The sequence below is a fragment of the Prunus mume genome, linkage group LG2 (assembly GCF_029339155.1).
Source record: "Prunus mume cultivar Tortuosa linkage group LG2, ASM2933915v1, whole genome shotgun sequence".
NCBI classification, from domain to species: Eukaryota; Viridiplantae; Streptophyta; class Magnoliopsida; order Rosales; family Rosaceae; genus Prunus; species Prunus mume.
This window is the reverse complement of record NC_142699.1, coordinates 17,208,969-17,226,564: the sequence shown is the minus strand read 5'-3', so window position 1 is coordinate 17,226,564 and position 17,596 is coordinate 17,208,969. Positions and strand designations below refer to the sequence as shown.

At 35.1% G+C, this 17,596-nt stretch overlaps 3 protein-coding genes and 2 pseudogenes across 3 annotated transcripts; 4 read left to right on the top strand and 1 right to left on the bottom strand.

Annotated features, from left to right (window-relative positions):
* The first annotated feature begins 93 nt into the window (after positions 1-93).
* Positions 94-933, top strand: LOC103341611 (MLP-like protein 31). Its single transcript, XM_008245158.2, has 2 exons — positions 94-360; positions 449-933. Exons 1-2 carry the CDS (start codon positions 171-173, stop codon positions 712-714), a joined length of 456 nt encoding a protein of 151 aa, XP_008243380.1. The 5' UTR covers positions 94-170; the 3' UTR covers positions 715-933.
* A 1,229-nt stretch (positions 934-2,162) lies between these two features.
* Positions 2,163-3,008, top strand: LOC148919748 (MLP-like protein 328). The gene is made up of 2 exons (XM_008245157.3): positions 2,163-2,416; positions 2,553-3,008. Exons 1-2 carry the CDS (start codon positions 2,230-2,232, stop codon positions 2,816-2,818), a joined length of 453 nt encoding a protein of 150 aa, XP_008243379.2. The 5' UTR covers positions 2,163-2,229; the 3' UTR covers positions 2,819-3,008.
* Positions 3,009-9,844: 6,836 nt separating this feature from the next.
* LOC103341610 (MLP-like protein 328) lies at positions 9,845-10,658 on the top strand. The gene is made up of 2 exons (XM_016796565.2): positions 9,845-10,090; positions 10,236-10,658. The coding sequence occupies exons 1-2, from the start codon at positions 9,904-9,906 to the stop codon at positions 10,499-10,501; spliced, it is 453 nt and encodes a 150-aa protein (XP_016652051.2). The 5' UTR covers positions 9,845-9,903; the 3' UTR covers positions 10,502-10,658.
* A 1,949-nt stretch (positions 10,659-12,607) lies between these two features.
* LOC103341692 (MLP-like protein 328 pseudogene) lies at positions 12,608-13,607 on the top strand (annotated as a pseudogene).
* A 935-nt stretch (positions 13,608-14,542) lies between these two features.
* On the bottom strand, positions 14,543-15,308 carry LOC103341693 (inositol diphosphatase DSP3 pseudogene; annotated as a pseudogene).
* Between the last annotated feature and the right edge of the window lie 2,288 nt (positions 15,309-17,596).

The following is a 17,596-nucleotide window of genomic DNA, read 5'->3' as shown; positions in this document are numbered from 1 at the left end:
TTTAAAGTTATCCAATAAATTAATAAATATTGCACCATTTAGGTGTCGTCACTCAGACTCTCACTTGTATTTAAGGGGAGCCCAAATTATGTTCATTAACATTCTGCCTTGTACACACATCGATCGCTACTTATACTTAATTCTGAGTATCATCACAACAACTGATAGACATGGCGCCTATGAAAGGTAAGGTTGAGACTGAAATAGAAATTAAGGCACCAGCTGAGAAGTTCTACAACATCTTCAAGAGCCGGGCACACCACGTCCCAAACATTTCTCCTGGCAGCATTCAAGGAGTTCAGGTGCATGAAGGAGACTGGAAAACACATGGCTCTATTAAGAGTTGGAATTACTCAGTAGGTAAGGTCATCTATATACATCTTACATGTAGCGGGTGTACATATTTAATTCCCTACCTAACAAAATACAATTATGTCTTGTGAAATAGGGGACGAAGTCGGGGTATTCAAGGAAAAGGTGGAGTACAACGATGAGAACAAGTCCATAACTCTGAATGGGGTGGAAGGAGATGTCTTCAAGTATTTCAAAAGCTTTAAGCCTGTCTATCAATTCACTCAAAAGGATGAAGGCAGCATTGCGACCTTGTCGATTGCATATGAGAAATTGAATGACAATGTTGCAGCTCCAGACAAGTACGTTGGTTTGATGGTAAATATTGTCAAGGATCTTGATGCTCACTTTATCAAGGCATGAGGAAAAGCATGCAACGGTAAAAAGAGCTACGTACTGCTTGCTGGTTCATCGTTAAAGTTCATGAATTATATTATCGTGTTAATTAATGCGTGCTTTGTTTAATTACAAGTAGTTAAAAAATGCTTTGCTATGTATTTGTGTCAAGGGATGTCATATGTGATATTGTGATGTATTAACTATGGTTATCACATATATAAAATAAAATGAGTGGTGTGCTGATGGGTCCAGTTTTTGCTCATCATTCCTTATATCAACTACAAATAGCCTTAATACTTAACAATTATAACATGTTACAACCCAACTGGTTTGGACGAAAATGTTCAATTAACTTTTTCTTAAAAGGAAATAAGTGGTGTGATGTGTCCAGTTTTTGCTCACCATTCGTTATCTCAACTACAAATAGCCTTAATACTTAACAATTGAAAAACACTGAAGAAAAAAAAAATATCAATAAAATAATAAAAAAAAAGATTGGGGATAATTATGGGACAAAGCCAAAGTTGAATGAGAGATTTTAACTCACCACTTTAACTCAAAGTGTACCCTCATCACCCTTTCAACATTGACACGTGTCTAATGACATAACTATGGTTCCATACATACAAAGTAAAAAGTTAACTATAGTTATGCCAATGACACGTGTCAAGTGTTGAGAAGTGATGGTGAAGGTACACCTTAGATTAAAGTGGTGAGCAAAAATATTTCCAAAGCTGAATAGCAGAGAAGTCTTCCAATTTTAGTTTGCAGTTTCCATCAAATGAATTATTTTTTTGCTTCATGGTGTGACTGGCACTCAAATAGCCACCACAAGTTCTAAGATTCGGTTGAAATATCCCACTTTGCATGTATGCCTAAAAAATATTGTGGCGTTAATTAGTTGGATTAATCCAGGTCTTTGTGTACTCCCAAGCAGTCATGAGTCCAAGTTCTTAAGATAATCGTGTGTGTGAGTTTCCCCTCTCCTTCCTAACTTTGACAAAAAAATAAATACGAATGTTAAATTCTACGTTCTCAAAGTGGATTAGCTCCATTAATCAAGTTCACTGATATACTCTAACTAAATTAAGAAATTAAATTTGGTAGGGTTTTGTTTGGGGTCCAAAATTTAGATTTGATGTATAGATAGTACATGTATACCTACCATGTTAACCATTCTTAACCAATTTAATAAATCTGAGGACTCAAATTATGAGTCTGTATTGGAGGAAAAAACATTTTGAGTCTGGGCAATTCATGAATAGTTGTATTTTAGAGAAATGAAAATATGAGTATAGCCCCATTATGGTTGGAGATGACCTTACTTGTCTTCTCCGCACATATTGTGATCATTAGTAAATGTGTTTCATGTGTTTCATGAGTTTCATCATGAGCAAGCACCTGCTACCGCTTAAAGTTATAATATAAAATATCAGGCAATTTAACTGTAATGACTTGTATTTAAGGAGAAGCCAAGTTATGCGTTGATTTAACATTCTGCCTTATACATATCAAATTTCAGAACTGATAAGCATAAGCATGGCTCTGCACGGTTTTATTGGGACTCAAATAGAACTCAAGTCACCCGCTGATAAGTTCTACAAAATCTTCAAGGGTCAAGGCCATCTCATCCCAAATGTTTCTCCTGGCCATATCAAAGGCGTTCAGTTGCATGAAGGAGATTGGGAAACGCATGGCTCTGTTAAGATCTGGAATTATCATCTAGGTAATTAACTAACCATATGGTGAACCCACTTAGGACAAGTTTAATTATTTTCTGTTTCGTTGTTAACTATATCATATGGGTATGAAAAAAACATCATAAGACGAGCTTATATATATATTTTTGTTAAATGTGATAGGGGACGAAGTTGGAATATTCAAGGAAAAGGTCGAGTACGACGACGAGAACAAGGCGGCAACTCTGACTGGATTGGACGGAGAAATGTTCAAGTATTACAAGTGCTTTAAGAGCATCTTTCAGTTCACTCAAAAGGGCAATGTTAGCGTTGCCAACCTAACGATTCATTATGAGAAACGGAATAAGGATGTTGAAGCTCCAGATAGATATGTTGGTGTCATGGTTACCCTTGTCAGGGATCTTGATGCTCACTTTGCCAAGGCATAATCGAATATCAAAAGCATATATATGCATGTATGTATGTTAATGCGTGCTTTGTCTGGTCAATATTATAAGTAATGCTTTGTTTTATGTAAGTTTTTCTTTGTGGCATGAAGGGATTTCATATGTGATATATTGTGATGTATTAGCTGTGTGGGTTATGACATATATAAAATAAAATGCGTGGTGTGCTATATATATATCTCCAGTTCTTGCTCATCATTCATATATCAAGTACAAAATAGACTTAAAAATCAACAATATCCAACTGGTATATGTTGCACGCTTGGATTCAAAGTACTTAAAAGATAAATTTTTTTTAAGTATGTTGCGTGCTTGGATTCGAATTTCACATTGAACGCTTAGCCTTGTAGATGAAAAATACACAAGCTAAAAGTAGTAGAAAAGTAGAAGCAGCAGCTGGAAGCTCGTTTGCCACAATTTGATGTTTCAACAAAAGAAAAGATTGATTGATGTTATTGTCTGATAACTATGGTTATCACATATACAAAATAACATGAGTGGTGCGATTTGTCCAGTTTTTGCTCACCATTCGTTTTATCAATTACAAATAGCCTTAATACTTAACAATTGAAAAACATTGAAAAAAAAAGACCGGGGATAATTATTGGACAAAGCCAAAGCTGAATTGCGGAGTAGTCTTCCAATTTTAGTTTGCAGTTTCCATCTAATGCATTATTTATTTGCTTCATGGTGTGACTGCCACTCAAATAGCCACCACAAGTTCTAAGATTCGGTTGAAATATCCCATTTTGCATGTAATGCATAAAATACACTGTGGCTAGCTACCGACAGTTCAGGTGTCCCTTAGGCCTCGTTTGGTTCACGGAATGAATTTGAGGGAAAATAATTTTCATGTCATTTCCAGGATGAAATGGAATATTTTTTTCCCACGCTTGGTAATCTGGGAAAGTAACCGGGAGATATCGCTTTATTTCCTTTTCCATGTTTATTTTGAGTAGGAATGGAAAACAAAGTTTGTATAAATTTTCAATTATACCCATATTAAATCAAATAAAAAAAGAATGCATTTTGTGGGAACCGAATTAAATCAAAACCCTAGGTAAAATAATTTCTTCCATTTGAGGATTATTTGACCTAATTGGGAATTACTCAACCTAATTGAGAGTTACTCAATTTAATTGATAATTACCTAATTAAATTGAGAATTGATTTGATTCCTACCACAATTCCCAATTAAATGAGGAGTTACCTAATTAAATTGGGAATTGATTTGATTCCTACCACAATTGGGGATTTGACTTATCCTAATAAATCAAATCCCAAATTAATCAAATTAATTCCAAACTGGGGAGGAATAATTCATTTCCATCTATAGAATTATTCTTCTGAAACCCTAGCCTCCGAGATCACTATAAAAAGATGGCCACACATAAGGGTTGAGGTATGTCTAAATTTCTACTAAAACTCTGCAGAAATTATTTCTCAAAAACTAGCCACCATTTTCTTTCTCTCTCTTACATAAGGCTCCGGCCACCCGGTTTTCCTTGAAACACCCTACCTAACTTAGGCATCAGGGACCTTTGGACAACACCCCGGGGTGTGGTCCTTTACTTCGATCTATTTTGCAAAGAGAAAGAGAAACAAAGAAGACGAAGGAATCTTAGGCGAATATTCTAGTGAGACGAAAATCGCTCCCACACATTTGATGATATATTGTAATTCTAAATTGTTAATGGGGAGAAAATGGTCATGAAAAATATTTATTTTATATTGGCTCATTTTCCCAAACTTTCCCATGAGGAGGGAAAACAGAACCCAAGTTGGGAGGATGCTTCACTTTCCTCCTACTTTCCCATGGGTTAGGAAACGATTTCCCATTACTGGACTTACCAAACATGGAAAAGCAATTAATTTCCCATTCTTAAGTCTCATTTCCCATGAACCAAACGGGGCCTTAGTCTAATATTGTGAGTAGTGACCCCATTCAAGTATATATTGACTTAATGAGCCATCATTTTTAGCATAAATCGTATTTTGCACTAAGATTGATTTTTCATATTTTGATTTGGTGAGAATTTGATTTTCTAGTATTTTTATTTGAATCCAAATGGGTGGTACTTCCTTATTTACATTGTAAACTTAAATAAATGGAGTAATATAAAAATAAATGAAAGTAAAAGGACAAAGACATTTACTTAAATGTTGAAAATGGAAATAAGGTAATATGTACACCAGTTGAGTAAATGAGCTTAGTCTAATATTGTGATGATGAAAGTGACTGAAACTTCTGGTCCTGTCGAGCTTTGGAAATACACCGTAGGTACGTATATATGTACTACTGGAATATGTATATATGTCGTTTGATTCCATTCAAGCTAATAAACTATATATATATATTGACTTTAAAGGAAAAGGTGGAAATAGATGAAGCAAACAAGTTGGTGAGTCTTACTGCTTTGGAAGGATAACATGTGTTGGACAACTACAAAAGCTATAAGATAAATCCAAAGAGCGTATTACCCTAGAATATCAAAGACTTTGAGAACGATGCACTAAGATTCAAGATTTTTCATATTTTGATTTGGAATAATTGAGAATTTGATTTTCTAGTATTTTTATTTGAATCGGAATTTATAGGCAAATGAATTGTACGCAATATATAACTATATCAATTGTGGTGAACAACTTCATCTAAAAGAATGAAGAGCTTATTTACTATTTCTTAGATATCTATACTCCTATGATGGAAGGGCAAAGTTCCCCACTGCCTTGAGAACCATAAACTGGTCAACAAGTCAGTCGGCTTTCTTTGGTGTGCGAGCGTGCCCTATCAAGCTACTTAGCAGAAATAAACTTGGAGTAATATAAAAATAGTAATCCTGAAAGTCAAAAAGGACAATTGTTCTTTAGACACAAAAAAATATATATTGAATGCTTATATTGAAATGAAGGGACAGCCGAGGCTTTATTTCGCCTACGAGATAGAAAATACCAATGGACCGTTAAGCTTCAACTTGTAAATCGATACCAAAGGTATTCGAGCACCTTATGCAGCTTTTGAGTAAATGCACGAGGAGTGACGGTTTTTTGAGGGCCGGTGGGCTAGAGATCGCATTGTGAATGAGGTTTTCCATACTTGGAGGAGACTCAAACCTCGCTCGCCTTGGTTTGGTCAACCTTGGTTTGTAAAGAAATCTCGCCTTGTGGATTTTGTGGATCCCGTCTGAGCTGGTTTCACTTGAAATTCAATCTACTTGCGGCTTTGTGTAGGATCTTTGTTTAATGTTTGCCACTATAGTAAATGAAAGTGATTTATTGCGGCAAAGATACTTCTGGAAGGAAAGAAAATATGATTTCTTCAGTTTTAGCAGATAGGTTCAAATAGGCAATCACTTCATGATTTTCTTGAAAAGGTCAAGCTTTGGAAGTTTGATCGACACCGCTCTCGCTTATCCCTATTTAGGTACTTGCTATCTCCATACATATATATATAAGAGAGATTTACTGGACTTGATGTATGAACCCTTCAATCATATTGCCATTCGACTTTTTTAACATGATTCTCCTATTATAAAAATTACTAAAATGCATTTCATTTTTTGATGCTAATTTTTATCTATTACTCTATATATATGTGTAAAATCCAATTTTAAATTTAAATGACGTGCAGATTGGCATATCAATCACCCCATTTCTTTTGGTTGTCATTCCCTTAAAACTTTATTATTTAGGAAAAGGTAGTTTCATTTAAAAAAAAAAAAATTCATAAAACAAACAATAAATAGATTATCAAAATATTTTTCAAAAATATTTTATTAAATAAACCAAAACATTACTAATACGTTAATGTTGAATTTAATATTTAATTTCAAATAAGTTTCTAAATTAATTCCTACATCCATTACAATCATTTGAAGATCTTTTCAAATTTAATGTATGTCATTAGTTATATCTCCAACATAACACGCTAACTTGTAAATATGGGTAGTTTTGGAATCCAAAAAAATAGAATAAATCATAGTTTAAGCTAGATTAGGTAACTTGCTTACTTGGATCCTAGTCATCAATAGAAAAATAAAGAAAAAAATTGTAGGTGATTAAAAATGAATTTTATGAGTCTAAACTCAATTTACTATTATTATTATTACCATCTCCACTCGAAGCCATTTTCTTTAAGCAAACTATTATTATATATATATGCTCTCTATCTTTATATGCCGGTGGACCGGTGGTGTGCTGCTATTAGCTAGGTTTGGCTTCCATTTCTTATGTAGAGTGCCCAGGCCAATTATAACATGCTGTCTCTACGAAGACAGTTGGATGGAATTAATTGCCACAACTTGATATGGCTAGCATTATAACAACGTTTTGAAATGATAATCACGTGTGGCAAAAGTAAGGACGCACATGTGTATATGCATCTACCAATTATATTTTTTTATTTTATTATACAAGTGATATTGAAACATTTTTTTTTTTTTTTGGTCAAAGTGGACTTTCATTCATAAGTGAGGGTTACAATAGAAGCCCAACGTAGCAAAGGTGACAAACGAAACCCTAGCAACTAAAACAAAATAACAGAAGGCAGCCGCCATGATCATCCCTGCAATAGGAGAAGCAGCAAGCAGACAACTACACACCAGGGCCAAAACAAAACAACAAACTTCCACACCAACACAACAAACAACCTCCCTAAATCCATTGGAACAAAGCCTTAAAATTGGAAAACCAAAAAACCAAAAAAACCCCAATAACAAACTCCACTGCAACGCACTTCGCACCCATTGAACCCAAACTCGCATCCAAGGAACAACAGCCATACATCAGAAGAAACCGAAGGCTAAAACCAGCCCGTAGCCAGCAGAACCAACAAGAACCAATTCGTGGAAGGTGGTGGTGAAAGCACCCGAGTTGAAACTCTACCAATCTTCCGATTAAGACGCGATCAACACGCGTGTAGAGGATGAATAGCTGCAAGCTTGGATTGAAGTGGGAACAAGTGAGGAAGGAGAGGAGTAGAGCAAGTGATATGGGTGAGAGTGGGGGGGATCTGGGGGATGAGGAGCAAAGGGGTGAAAGAGGATGAAAATCCAATAAAAAGGTTGGAGATTGATGTGAGATCTAGGGCTAAAAGGGGTTGGAGAGGAAGAAGAAAACATAATCAACATAATTGAAAAGGCACAAAAGCCCTGAACTACTGAGACCCAAGAAGCTCAGAGAAACACCCATTAAGGGTGGGAAATTGCCACCGACTCTCAAAACTGGGAGAGAGGCAGAGCACAACGTACTTCGTATAACAATCGAATTTCTGAACTTGTGATATTGAAACATGGGAAATCAAATCTAGGACCTCAAGCGTAAGAACTCTTAACCACTTAAGTTATAAGCCTCTTGCAAATTTAATATTATAATTAATTTATCTATAATAGTATACCAGTCAATTAATATTCGAGTTAATGAAAATTTTTTTGAAAGAAAAACAATAATTGTATTCATAAATTATGCACAAAGACCATCAGCCACAAGGGCAAATACAAATGCCCACAAATGTGTAATACAAATATGGAAGCATAGTAACCACATAGGGTTAATCTAGATACATACAACAAAAGGTCAGAGAAATTTCGGCATAAAAGCCGCATGCCTGAACAAACTAGGCATGAATCACACCGCTCAAATCTACCAATACAATTACAACTTTTAACTATCACAAGTACAAAATACAAGTAGAGACTAGAAAACAATCAAGCACCCAACTCACAAGGAGTTGATGCAATTATTACAAAATAACAAAACTGCAAATAAACAACCAAAAACCAACAACCGATGTTGTTGCCATTGCCACCATAGACGCCGTCACCACCTTGGAGATAGAGAATATCATCGAGATTGCAACCAGGCACCTTACAACTAAAACACCAACCAACAAAACCATGAATCCAAGCAGATCTAGATAGAAGTAACCTCCCCACAATTAAAACCTCAAATCCAGTAGATGGAGAAAGAGAAAATAAGCGAGGAGGAAAGGAAAACAGAGATAGGGAGAGAGGAGGAGGAATGGCCTTCTCCCCCCTCCCCAGAACACAACAAAAGATGTTTGAGAAAGAGAAGGGAGACTGGGGTTTTCTCAATTAGGTTTTTCTAGTAGGTTTGAGCTAATGAACTTTAAGCAAGTAGGAACCTTCGTATTTAGTTCATGGGAAAAGAAGCTTAGGAATGCGAAATTATTTGCTTTCCCATGTTTGGTAAGTCCAATCTTGGGAAATGATTTCCTATTTCATGGGAAAATAAGGGGAAAATGAAACTTTCTATCCACATTGGCTTTCATTTTCCCTCATCATGGGAAACCAAGACAAGAATTAATTACAATTTTTTATGACCAATTTACCACTATTAACAATTAAAAATACCATGACAAACATTAATTACACTTTTTAATATATATGATTTTTGATTTAGGGATATAATTAGAAAACTAAACAAAAGGTATTTTCAATCTATACACTGACCATAAATAGGAAAGGAAATTATAAAATGATATATTTTTAGTTATTTTCTCAATGTTACCAAATACAGGAAATGAATCTTTGATTTCTCTTTTCATGAGAAACTAAATAGAGATTGATTTCTCATCAATTCATTTCTGTGAACCAAACACAGAGTGAATACTCCACTAATGAACTTGAATGGGGTCATGATCGAGTTTACTGCCCATCCTTTGTTCAGTCAATTTCAAGAAACGCTTGGTGGGGCATTCCTATCCAACCAGCAAATCCCCAAGGGGCTGCAATGATTTTCATGAAAAACTTGACATGGCGATGTGCAAAATATATCAAACAATTCTCAAAAGTTGTGGTCTTCTCGATGCCAGCAGCATGAGTGGAGCAAATAAATACATCAGATGAAATGTACAAACCAAGCGGGCCATATTGGAAGTTACATCAATAATTCAGCTTTGCCTTCGTAGCAAATTTGAGTGATAAAGTTATAATATAAAATATCAGGCAATTTAACTGTAATGACTTGTATTTAAGGAGAAGCCAAGTTATGCGTTGTTTAACATTCTGCCTTATACATATCAAATTTCAGAACTGATAAGCATAAGCATGGCTCTGCACGGTTTTATTGGGACTCAAATAGAACTCAAGTCACCTGCTGATAAGTTCTACAAAATCTTCAAGGGTCAAGCCCACCTCATCCCAAATGTTTCTTCTGGCCATATCAAAGGCATTCAGGTGCATGAAGGAGATTGGGAAACGCACGGCTCTGTTAAGATCTGGAATTATCATCTAGGTAATTAAGTAACTATATGGTGCACCCACTCAGGGACAAGTTTAATTATTTTCTGTTTCGTTGTTAACTACATCATATGGGTATGAAAAAAAACATCATAAGATGAGCTTATATATATATTTTGTGTGTGAAATAAATGTGACAGGGGACGAAGTTGGGACACTCAAGGAACAGGTCGAGTACGACGACGAAAACAAGGCAGCAACTCTGATTGGATTGGACGGAGAAATGTTCAAGTATTACAAAAGCATTAAGGGCATCTATCAATTCGCTCAAAAGGGTGATGTTAGCGTTGCCAACCTGACGATTCATTATGAGAAACGGAATACGGATGTTGAAGCTCCAGATAGATATGTTGGTCTCATGGTTACCCTCGTCAGGGATCTTGATGCTCACTTTGCCAAGGCATAATTGAATATCAAAAGCATTATACATATATGTTAATGCGTGCTTTGTCTGGTTAATATTATAAGTAATGCTTTGTTTTATGTAAGTTTTTCTTTGTGGCATGAAGGGATTTCATATGTGATGTATTAGTTATGTGGAATAAAATGCGTGGTGTGCTATATATATATCTCCAGTTCTTGCTCATCATTCATATATCAAGTACAAAATAGACTCATAAATCAACAATATCCAACTGCTATATGTTGCGCGCTTGGATTCGAATTTCACATTGAACACTTAGCCTTGTAGATGAAAAAGACACAAGCTGAAAGTAGTAAAAAAGTAGAAGCAGCAGCTGGAAGCTCTTTCCTTCATCATTTGTGCTCTCCTTTTCCCTCTTCGTCTCTTTCTTTCTTTATCTCTCCTTCTTCCCTTTGAAATTGCTGGGTTTACTTTAATATTAACAATCGACATAAAGAAAATAAAGTGTTGCTGGATGCGACGAATGAAGGATAGATTCCACAAAGAAAAAAGTTTTCACGTTCTTCCATTCCATAAGCAACACGGAAAAATGCCCTAATAATGTATGGATGAAACTCTCAGGACAACTAATCCAAAGCAAACACGACTCAGCCCAGCCTGCAGTGCAATAATGTATGGACTTGCAATTTCTATCTTGGAATTTATAGGCAAGAATGAATTGAATTGTGTGCAATATATATACATATATATATATATATTGATTGAGTGTGAACAAGTTTTCCTTGATGAATTAACTCATCCAAAAGAATAAATTATGGTCAGTATATTGTGCTACTCCTAAAATGGTGTCCTTTTTTTATTTATTGTTTTTCTTGTTTTGCATTAACATAAATACCTTATTTCTACTTAACCATAAAATTTATCACTCAAATTTGCTATGAAGGCAAAGCTGAATTATTGATGTACCTTCCAATATGGCCCGCTTGGTTTGCAGTACTTTTCATCTAGTGCAATTATTTTCTCCACCCATGCTGCTGGCATCGAGAAAGACCACAACTTTTGAGAATTGTTTAACATATTTTGCACACCGCCATGTCAAGTTTTGCATGAAAATCTCATGGCAGCAGCGGATCGTTACCCCTTGGGGATTTGGCTGGTTGGATAGGAATGCCCCACCAGGTGTTTCTTGAAATTGACTGAACAAAGGATGGGCAGTAGACTCGATCGTGACCCGATTCAAGTTCATTAATGGAGTACTCACTCTGTGTTTGGTTCATGAAAATGAATTGATGAGAATTCAATTTCTATGTAGTTTTTCATGGAAAAGGAAATCGAAGATTCATTTCCTATGTTTGATAATGCTGGAAAAATAACTAAAAAATATCATTTTATTTCCTTTTCTATGTGTGGTTAGGGTATGGATTAAAAATACATTTTGTTTAGTTTTTCAATTATATCCCTAAATCAAAAATCATATATATATATATATATTAAAAAGTGTAACTAATATTTGCTATGGCATTTTTAATTGTTAATAGTGGTAAATTGGTCCTAAAAAGTTGTAATTAATGCTTGTCTTGGTTTCCCACGAGAAGGGAAAATGAAACCCAATATAAATGTAAGATTTTATTTTCCCCCATATTTTCCCAAGCCAAGACTTACCAAACATGAGAAAGCAAATAATTTCTCATTCCCAAGCTCCTTTTCCCATGAACCAAATGCAGTAAATACGAAGGTTTCTACTTTCTTAAAGTTCATTAGCTCGAACCTACTAGAAAAACCTAATTGAGAAAACCCTAGCCTTCCTTCTCTCTCTTAACCTCTTTTGTTGTGTTCCGGGAAGTGGGGAGGAGGAGTCCTCTCTCCCACTCTCTTTTCCTTACCTCCCCACCTATTTTCCCCTTCCTCATCTACTGGATTTGGGGTTTTAATTGTGGGGAGGTTACTTGTGTCTAGATCTTCTTGGATTTGTGGTTTTGTTGGTTAGTGTTTTAGTTGTAAGGTGACTGCCTGCAATTCCAGTGATGTTCTCTATCTCCAAGGTGGTCACGACGTCTGTGGTGGTGGTGGCTGATAAGTCCACAAATTTACACATTTATGTACAATTATGACAGTTAATGAAATGCTTAGAATAAATTATAAATAAAAATGAAGTCTGATAAGGATGTAAAAATATAGGAATACTACAACCTCTTATATCATACTAGTCATTTAAGTTTGAAATTGAGTTTTACACGTAGATTTATAGAATGATGGGTATATGTATAAAATAGAAATTGTAGGGACCTATATTGGACAAAGCCCTAATAATAATTAGATCAAATCCAACGCTGACAAATTGTACAAGGTCTTCAGCAACCAGCACCACGCCTTTCCCAAGGCCTCCTCTGATCATGTACACGATGTTGTAGTTCATGAAGGTGGCTGGGAAACTTCTGGTTCCATCAAGCTTTGGACATACACCGCGACATAATGACGCCGACACATATGTTGATTTTACTTTTTAATTCTCAATTTTTCAAATTGTATATCTTTTACTGTGTTTACTCGTTGGAATGTATTTTTTTTTTCTTTGCATATATTCATGGTTTGAGATTAGGGGTGGACACGGTCCAGATTGGATCAGTTTCACTTCAAAACCATGGCTGAACCAATAACAATATCACAATTCAGTTGGATTCGGTTTTAACAAAAATCATGAAGAAAACCCAACTGTCTACTTACTTTCTCTTCTGCGTGGCATCATGTGTAGATGGAAATGTTGAGATCTTCAAGGAAAAGATGGAAATAGATGAAGCAAACAAGTGGGTAAATTTTTCCGCTTTGGAGGGACCTGTGCTGGAGCAATACAGAAGCTATAAGATCAGTTTTCAGGTCACTCCAAAAAGTGAAGGAGGAGGTCTGGTGAAAATTACTATACATTATGGTAAACTTAATGACAACGATCCACCTCCACATAAGTATCTTCGCTTTGCGATCAATGTTGTTCATGATATGGATGCCCTTCTTAAAGAATAAACGTACCAACCAAGATTAATATATATTATATATATAAAGAAGAATAAAAAAGTTTATTAATTAGAAACTATAAATGATATTATTATATTGAGAGCCAGCTAGCTGCCTTGTTCTTCATCGTTTCCGTGTGTATCTTTAATTTTATGGGCAAGCATGAATTGGATTATTGATGTATTATTGTTATCTTGCTTGTGTGAGCAAGTTTCATATGGATAATCTTCCAGATTAATAAATTGCTTTATCGTATTGTGTTAGTACTCCTAAATGCGCGTAGTTAATTGCATGGGGTTCATGATGGAAATGGGGCTGGGCTGAATTGAAGTTTTAAACTAACCTCCCTAGACACTAATTAAATCTTACTTTAATGCTTGAATTAGAGCAAAATTAAATCCTAGTTTTAAAACCTGAAATGTAAATAAAATTTGAAGAAAAAGACCAGGGATGAATACAAACAAAACAAACAAAAAGGCCCCATTAAAGAAAGAAAAAAGAAAAGAAAAGAATGAGAGTGAGACCCCACCATGAAAGGGAATGTCAAATTTTGAGTCTCTCTAAATTTGGAAATTACCAAAATCAAGAATATGGAGAGAAAATTATTTTATGAGCTCTACAAAAAATTTATTCTATTAACTCTACAATTTGAAATCTAAAAGTTAACATTAAATAAAATAATAATTCATTAAATTAAAACATTAAATTATAAGCAGATTTAAAAGTCTGCTTAATCTCGGGCTAGGTAGTTCCTATTCTATTATGTTTGGATGAAAGAATTGAAAATTATATAAAATTCTAAAATAACGAAATTTAAATTTTCATGGCAATTTTGATGATCTCAGTGTTTGAATTTATGTATGTCAAATTTTATAAATGACGCTATCGAAATTGTAAAATGAAGCCTATTTTGATAGAAATTAAATTCGGAAATTTGATGCCCCAATTTTCACTATTTTCTATGCGCATTATTAAATAAATTTCGTGCCTACATTTCCAAACAAGAGAATTGTCAATTTCTTCTCTGAAATTTCCGAATTTTAGCTAAATTATGAGTTATTTTTCTTCATACAAATGGGTTTAGGGTTTATAATGTTGATAGGTTTGCATGTCTTGTGCTTGTGTGTACAATAACAAGCGCCTCTTCTTGGAAGCGTAGTAGGCTAGTCGATAGTAATGGTGGATGATGCCGTACAGGCAGTCCCTCAGCCCCACCACGTCAAACGTCTCAATAAATCTAAAATCGGTCGTCCTAGATTTCGCGCCCGCGAATCTCTGGTACTCCTCAAACACCGAAGCCAAGCACCAATTCTGAAATTTCCTCAGCACACCCACGAGACAACCCGTCCGATGCTTGCCACGTTTGCAGTGGATCAACACCGGATGGTTCCTCACGTCGATCAACACCTTCAGAGCCTCCAAGATCGTCTGCTTGGGGATCGACGATGCAGCCGAAGAAGAAGCCTCCTTCTTCCCCTCGATTCCGAATTGGAACAGCTGGATGTTTCGAGACCGAAGAAACTCCAGATTCTCCTCCGGGTAGGGCTCGGGGCACAGATATATGATGGATCGGAGTTGAAGGGTTTTGAGGAATGGGAAATTGGGCGGCTGAGGGAAGCCTGATCTGAAAATGCCCTCGTCCACCATCGAGAAATTGATCGGCGGCTCCAAAACGTCGTTGTCGTCCTGGATCATCTTCTGTTTCGCTGCGGTTTCTTTCTTAAATTACAACTAAGCGATATTATTTGCTTGATTTGACGGAGTGATTGCACAGTTTGATGTATTTATATGCGAACTATCTAACCGAATCCAACAATGAGCCAATTTAGTTTCTAAACGAACTAACTAAATCCCTAAACTGATTACAATTCCTAGAACTCGAACGTTGTCGTACTGTTTTATTATGCTTCTAGGAGAGGACGGAGCCCTTGGAATTTTTATTTTTATTTTTTTTATTTTAACTTCTAATTTCAAAATTCGTGTTTGTTGTAAAAACGGAGATACGGTAAAAAGCGAAGTGGATTTGGTTACACGTTTTTCCCAAGCTGAAGGAGGAAGTAGGGGTAATCAATATGTAATTTATTAGTAGGTGTACCAGGGCATTTTTGAAATAGTCAAAATAAACTATATATATAAAACAAAATATAGAGAATAGTGAAACATTCAAAATATCAGAAAATATCCTTGGTTAATTCAAACTAACCAAACATTAAGAATTGAATTTATTAATTAAATGAGGATAATATGGTAAATTCACACTTTTTCATATTAAAAAAATTAAAATTAAAAGAAAAATCATATAATAGATTCTATTTTTACGGAACACAACTTTCCATTGTCTTTTTTAATTTTTAATTTAAATAAAAAAAGCCTCTTTGGAAGTGTAGAGAGGCTAATATAAATAAACAAACAACAAAGTATATATTATATTATGATGAGCATTGTCATGCCCCGGACCTGGTCGGTGGAAACCCCGCGCTCGGTGTGTAAGAAAATAAAAACTAAAATAAAATAAAAAGAAAGCCGAAATATGGGTTTAAAATAAACTTCTCTTATAAAAATAGCTCCAAAATCTTACAACTTTACAATTAATAAATAAAGCTCTATCACTTGCATCTAATTCAGCCTCAACTGGTTTAGTCTTTTTCTTGCTCACTAATTCATATGAAAAATTAAATAGGGTGAAGGGTGAGCAACCACAGCTCAGTAGGGACATGAGACCTTACCACAGTAGATTGATATAACTAAATTAAGTGACATACAATCACACAGCCAAATATCATAATAATAATAATAATAATAATAATAATAATAATGCATGAATGCTCCTCATCTACTCCTGTTAATTCATATAACTAGACAAGCATACATGCACGTCTCATACCATGTTTATACCATTTGGTCCCGATTGCCTATTTATCTGAACTAACACCCATCTCAATCATCCCATAATTCCCCTTTTGTTAGTCATCTTGTCTAACTCCTTGTCCTCAATCTCGAATCACCCAATAAAAACCATGTGCACTGTGGGATCCTTGAGACCTGGTGTCTGCCAAAAGTTACAACTACACAAAAGACCATTCCCATTACCCTCTTTTCCACCATTATTTTCTCAACCCAAGAATTCCAAATAATTTCCATGACATTATATAGTTCTTCTGTTCACATATCTCATAAAAACAATGTAATCATTTAAATATCACCAATGTACATATAATCATGCCCACATTGTTCAATAGTTAAGAGTACGTAAATATCCAATACAAGAAACGTAAATCAAACAGTAATATCACACATAATATAGAGCTCACGAAATTTAATTAAATCAATCTTCTGTAAATGGCCCCCAAGAAACCTCTACCTCGAATCCAAATAATTGCTCCAATTTAAGAAAATACAAGCTAAGCCCTATATCTCCTCCAAGAATTTCATCATCTCGCTCTCTTTCTTTCTTTCTTGGTTCATTTTCTATGCACATAATGTCCTATATATAAGAAAATAAGTCAGCAGTAAAACATTTCCTATTGGATAGTGTAATGGCGGTTGATTTATACTTCCTAACCAAGTAATATATATAGCATATAAGGAAGAATGTCTTTGTGATTCTTCCAAATCCTCCAATCATATCCTTTTCTCTTTGGTGAGTTGGCTAACCTTGCTACTTGACATGGTTTTCACTTTGACACGTACAAGGTCTATGAATTGACAAACTAACTAACAAGGTCTATTAATACATATCCACACACACACACACACACACATATATATATAATAGAATAAGATATTTATGTAATACACACATATATTAAGATATATGTTGTAGGTGCCTTTTTCTTCTAGCAGCTATAAATGGGCCGGGCTTGTAAGGAGCAAATTGAAGAAAATATCCCCTGTGTCTAAGTTCAAAGATCAGACCCCAAAATGTTTCAAAAGGTTATAGTAAAGCCTTAGGAAACACCCTGGTTACCTTCACCAACAAAAATAATGGCTGCTTACAAATAAATTCTTAATGCTTACAGGTAGAATCTTAGCTTAGCATAAGAGGCTTGTGGCATGGGAGCAAAGTTGCTATGAGTTTAGCACTAAAGAGAAAATTAAGTGTTCCTAGGGGAAAGATGGGGTATTAGG

Excerpts from the sequence above, each read along its gene's own strand:
- LOC103341611 (XM_008245158.2), top strand. The coding sequence starts at position 171 with ATGGCGCCTATGAAAGGTAAGGTTGAGACTGAAATAGAAATTAAGGCA. Across the intron at positions 361-448 it reads GAGTTGGAATTACTCAGTAG|GGGACGAAGTCGGGGTATTC; the intron begins GTAAGGTCATCT and ends CTTGTGAAATAG.
- LOC148919748 (XM_008245157.3), top strand. The coding sequence starts at position 2,230 with ATGGCTCTGCACGGTTTTATTGGGACTCAAATAGAACTCAAGTCACCC. Across the intron at positions 2,417-2,552 it reads GATCTGGAATTATCATCTAG|GGGACGAAGTTGGAATATTC; the intron begins GTAATTAACTAA and ends TAAATGTGATAG.
- LOC103341610 (XM_016796565.2), top strand. The coding sequence starts at position 9,904 with ATGGCTCTGCACGGTTTTATTGGGACTCAAATAGAACTCAAGTCACCT. Across the intron at positions 10,091-10,235 it reads GATCTGGAATTATCATCTAG|GGGACGAAGTTGGGACACTC; the intron begins GTAATTAAGTAA and ends TAAATGTGACAG.